General features: G+C 43.5%; 1 protein-coding gene across 2 annotated transcripts; it reads left to right on the forward strand.

Moving 5' to 3' along the window:
• Positions 1–663: 663 nt before the first annotated feature.
• Positions 664–3815, forward strand: FOXL3 (forkhead box L3). Of its 2 annotated transcripts, none has more exons than XM_049791183.1 (3): positions 664–800; positions 1579–1747; positions 2101–3815. In XM_049791183.1, exons 1-3 carry the CDS (start codon positions 694–696, stop codon positions 2581–2583), a joined length of 759 nt encoding a protein of 252 aa, XP_049647140.1. In that variant the 5' UTR covers positions 664–693; the 3' UTR covers positions 2584–3815. The 2 variants fall into 2 exon arrangements, with proteins under 2 accessions (XP_049647140.1, XP_049647141.1); XM_049791184.1 differs by having other exon boundaries at positions 1681–1747.
• The last annotated feature ends 720 nt before the right edge of the window (positions 3816–4535 follow it).

The raw sequence follows: 4535 nt of genomic DNA on the forward strand, positions 1-4535 counted from the left end.
ACTGTATTATAGATTGCAGATCAGGACAAGCGTGCATTACCGCCTGGAACGTCTGTTTATTGTACGTCGGGTTTCTAAAAATAAATAAATAAGAAAGCCACCCTGCTTCGCTGGGGAGAGAAAAATACAAAGGGGGAGGACTAGGGGGCTGTGGGGGGGGGGAGCTGCACTCTGTTCTCAAACTTTAATTTCCAAGTAGAGACCTTGAAGCATGATTTATTAACATCATGCTGTTTGCTTTTGTCACGTTGTGGATGTGACGGGGGGAGCGCTGGCCCCTCTCCAGCCCAGACCACCCAGCGAGCTGAGCGGAGCTACTGGCGGTGCACACCCCGGTTCAAAGGTTCACCCCCAATTCACCAGCTCCATCAGTCACCAGCCGCCTGGCTCCGCCACCCCATTGGAGGCAACAGCAATAACAACAATAACATCCCCCCCCCCCCCCAAAAAAAAAAAAAAAAAAAATTAAAAAAAAAATCCTAACAGACAGGCTGTCTGGGACGCGAAAATTGCAAAAACAATCCCCACCCCATCACGGAGAGTATGTGTGCACGGAGGAGAGGGAGCGTGAGGAGGGGGGAGAGAGGCAACGAGACAGACAGAGGGGAGGGAAGAAGGGAGGAGGGAGTCCAAGCTCTGAGAAACATCACTCCATCTCTCTCACTCCACAGGAGCTGAGCAAGGAGCAGGACGATGTTTGACAACACGCAGTACCCCTATAACTGCTTTAATTACGATGGGGATGATTATCCTACCTGTAGTTCTGACGAAGAGAAAAAATTCACCCGACCGGCGTACAGGTAAGATGAAGTTTTTCCAAGTCTCCCCATCTCTGGGGAGGTTTCTGAGCTCTGGGATGGTGGGGCCACAGCTCCTGGGGGAGCGTGGGACCTTTCCCCAGGTGTGGGCGGTGGGTCTGGCCCCGGCGCAGGCACCGCAGCAGGCAGATTTCGCCCCGTCTCCCTGTTCGAAGTGTTCATGATTTGTTTTCTCCTGTGCGGGGTCACAGCAACTCCGGCATGCCGTTGAGCCACCAGACCTCAGATGGTCTCCTCCGACCTCCAGGAGCCCCGGGAGAAGGGGAATTAAATGCGCGACATGCCAACGGGTGAAACGGATGCCGATAACCCCCGGTGTGGTGGGAAGATGCGCGGTGTAAATGTTCGCAGGGGCACCGAAGGTCCTTGCCACGAGCAGGCAAGGTCTCCAGTGACAGTGTCTCTGAGCCTGGTCTGTCTCACTGCAGCCTGCCAGCTCAGGGAAACTTTTCTGATGGGGTTTGAGAGGTGCGTGATCTTTCTGCAGTCCTCCTGTATCTAAGCTCTCTGTGCTGAGCGCTGGGGCAAACAGCCCGGTCGGGACTCAATTGCCTGGAAGTAACGGCTGAGTATCACCCCGGGGGCTCGGGGCGGAGAGGCAGCAACCATGCTCGGGACTTACCCCTGGGATGCCTCGGGTCAGGGCGCAGATCCACTGGGAGAACTTTTGGAAGCAGGATATAGGCACGGATACACCCATGTGGTCCTAAAACCTGAGTGTGTTAGGCGATGGTGTAACAGCAAGTTTTCCTTTTTTCAGCTACATTGCCTTAATTGCAATGGCCATCCAGCAAAGTCCTTCAAATAAAGTCACCCTCTCTGGCATTTATGACTTTATAATGAAGAAATTTCCTTACTACAGATCAAATCAAAGAGCCTGGCAGAACTCCATCCGACATAACTTATCGCTTAACAGTTGTTTTGTAAAGGTAAGATCACTAACTGTATATTTACATACACACTGTGCGTGGCTAAAAAAAATATATGCAGGAACAATCTCATCACTGAGAAAGAAGGAAAACAAACAGCTGAGCTGCGAATCACTTAAAATCTCTCTGAGTTGTCAGTTACAGAGATACAGAGTATATCCTTGTCTGATGCGTGCTAATAGATAACAAATTGAAGAGGATGGAGTTTACATCCTATTGGTATAATGAAAGAGAATAGGCTTAAAAGTCTTGTCAAATGTGTTTACACCATTCTTGAATGTAAATGAATGCAGATGTTAAGCAGCAGCATCTGTAACACATACAAATACTCAACTCCCTTTAAATAAATACAGGTTCCCAGAACAGAAGGGAATGAGAAGGGGAAAGGAAACTATTGGAGCTTTGCAACGGGATGCGAATCCATGCTGGATCTCTTTGAAAACGGGAATTACAGGCGAAGACGGAGGAGGAGGAACGTGAAAAGGGAACATAAGGAGCAGAGAACAAGCAGAGGGAAAAGTCCTTCATCCCCCAATATGTCTTCTGTGGACTCAGCTTTAAACAACATTTCTTCTTCTGAAAGTAAACACGAAAGAACGGAATCGGGCCCAAGACTGCTGGAGCCTCGTGGGTTTGCTCCAAACAGCGTGACCAACAGGCAAAGCCTAAGCAATTCCTCCTTAGCAAAATCGGATTCTGAAATTAAATTCAGCATCGATTACATCCTCTCAGCCCCTGACCCTTTGCCTGTCGTGAGATCTCAATATAATAGGCAAGAAAATAAATATCATCTCCTGGAGGCCCAGCAAATTAATCTCCAGTTCTGGACAATGTGATGTTATTTATTCGTGGTAACAAAATCCGAGTTGCAGTGTATTCAGCAGCTTCATGTCACTGAAATTCAGGCGCCTGCCTCCTCGTTTGCTTCCCGAGCAGTACTCAGAAAGGGTCACCGACTCACGAGCTGATACTCTGTCTGTACCCAAAGAACTTCGCTAAGATTAAAGCATAAATAACAGTTACCAATATCGGTTCTCACTACGCTGAAATTCATGAAATTCTAGCTTTGTTTTCTTAACTGTCGTGGACATCATTTAACACCACAAAAAAATTTCCTTTCTCAAGCAGAATCTGACAGAAAAGAGACTTGCTTATCACCCGTTGCTTTATTAAAGACAAAGTGAATTTGATTCCACTTACACTGGTGGAAATTAGGATTAATTCCACTGAAGTATATAGGTCAGAACTTAAGCTGATCTAAAACAGTGTAATTCTGTCGACTTACACTGGCTGAGAATGTAAGGGGAGCTGGGGGGGGGGGCTTAGTTTTCTTAAAAGGAATCACAGAAAATCACTCTATCTTCCCTTATTTTTCATTTTAACATCATGTTTCAAACTGTTGTGCAGCTCCAATTCATCATTAATTAGAAAATGTAGTTATTAATGTTTTAAAAGTATATTTTTGTTGATATTCAGGGCAGAGTTGTTTAAACTGGTGAAGTGAAGTTGTATTCAAAATAATTCCAAGAAAGCTAATCTCAAGGCTGTTGAACTCTGGTTGACTTTGATGGGTAATGTGACAGAGGCACAGGGCCTCTTAATGCCTTGGTTTAAAAAAAAATAACCCTCTCCCCTTGTACTATCAGAAAGCTTCCTGAGATGCTGCGGGAAAGTCCTTGAATATATTTCATTTAGCAAGTGTGAAGGGACACCCAGCTTTGCAAGAAGCTGTATCCAGTGTTGACCAAAGCCAAAATTCTACCTACCTGCTTTGAGACAAGTTGTATAGTCCTATTAAATAGATTTTTATTGATCCTTCTTGGAAGCAATTACCAAAGTAGTACTTGATAAGATTTCAGCAAAGCTGGTGAGATTTATAATTTACAGATAGCAATGTTAGATCATGAGTTCCATTTCTAAAGAAAGCCATTTCTTTACCATTTACATGCGGTCAGGTATTTCAGAACAGAACCTGATGGACAGTGATGAACTGTAATGAGCATTTAAGAACTTGCTTTTATACAACTTGTTCACAATGAATTGCTTCCCAGTACCTTAGGCAGCATTACTAAAGACTCCACAAAATCTTGGTTTTGGCTTGGCTACTACAATCTTCACCTACTGCAGATAGTAGGAGAAAAAAAAAAAAAAAAAGACAAGGATTCTGGTGGTTTTAAGCAATTATATACAGGGAGGTAAAATTATCTTTGCAACATGAACTAAAGGTAAATGAAGGTATATGAGATAAATTTAAGCAAAATTGTGCTAGAGGTATGCTCAGGCATGACTTGAATTTTTATGCAGAAGCTTTGACATTTCACTAAGTTATTTTACATTGTGTCTAATATATACTGTACATTTATACTATATATTCTTATATATTGTTATTGAGAAAGGGAGCAATATCACTGCACTTATATGTTGTAAAAATGCATGATGTATGTTGTCATGATGCTGAAACTCCTGCCATATACTTAAAATTTACCATCAGTGGTATTTCACACTGATTGGTAATAAATGCTCATTTTTTGGAAAACTATAAAACTTGCTATCTTCAGGCATTTCCATAGCATGCAAAAGTCTTTGCTTCTTCTTCAAAATAGGCAAAATGGAAAATCATGTCAGTTACATCACTGCATGTCTTCCAAACTTTGAAGGGATGATTTCTTGTGACCAAATGTTGCCTTCAAATGGGAGCTTTCCATTCTCTGTGAATCGATGGTTGTGCTGGGCAATTATCTGAAAGCAAAATTTGACTCATTAGACCTGATTGATCTGCTGTTTACAT

Source organism: Accipiter gentilis, chromosome 33, assembly GCF_929443795.1.
Source record: "Accipiter gentilis chromosome 33, bAccGen1.1, whole genome shotgun sequence".
NCBI lineage: Eukaryota > Metazoa > Chordata > Aves > Accipitriformes > Accipitridae > Astur > Astur gentilis.

Bases quoted from the DNA above. Each gene is read 5' to 3' on its own strand.
- FOXL3 (XM_049791183.1), top strand. From the start codon at position 694: ATGTTTGACAACACGCAGTACCCCTATAACTGCTTTAATTACGATGGG. The intron at 801-1,578 runs GTAAGATGAAGT...TCCTTTTTTCAG, and splicing joins TTCACCCGACCGGCGTACAG to CTACATTGCCTTAATTGCAA. The intron at 1,748-2,100 runs GTAAGATCACTA...AAATAAATACAG, and splicing joins TTAACAGTTGTTTTGTAAAG to GTTCCCAGAACAGAAGGGAA.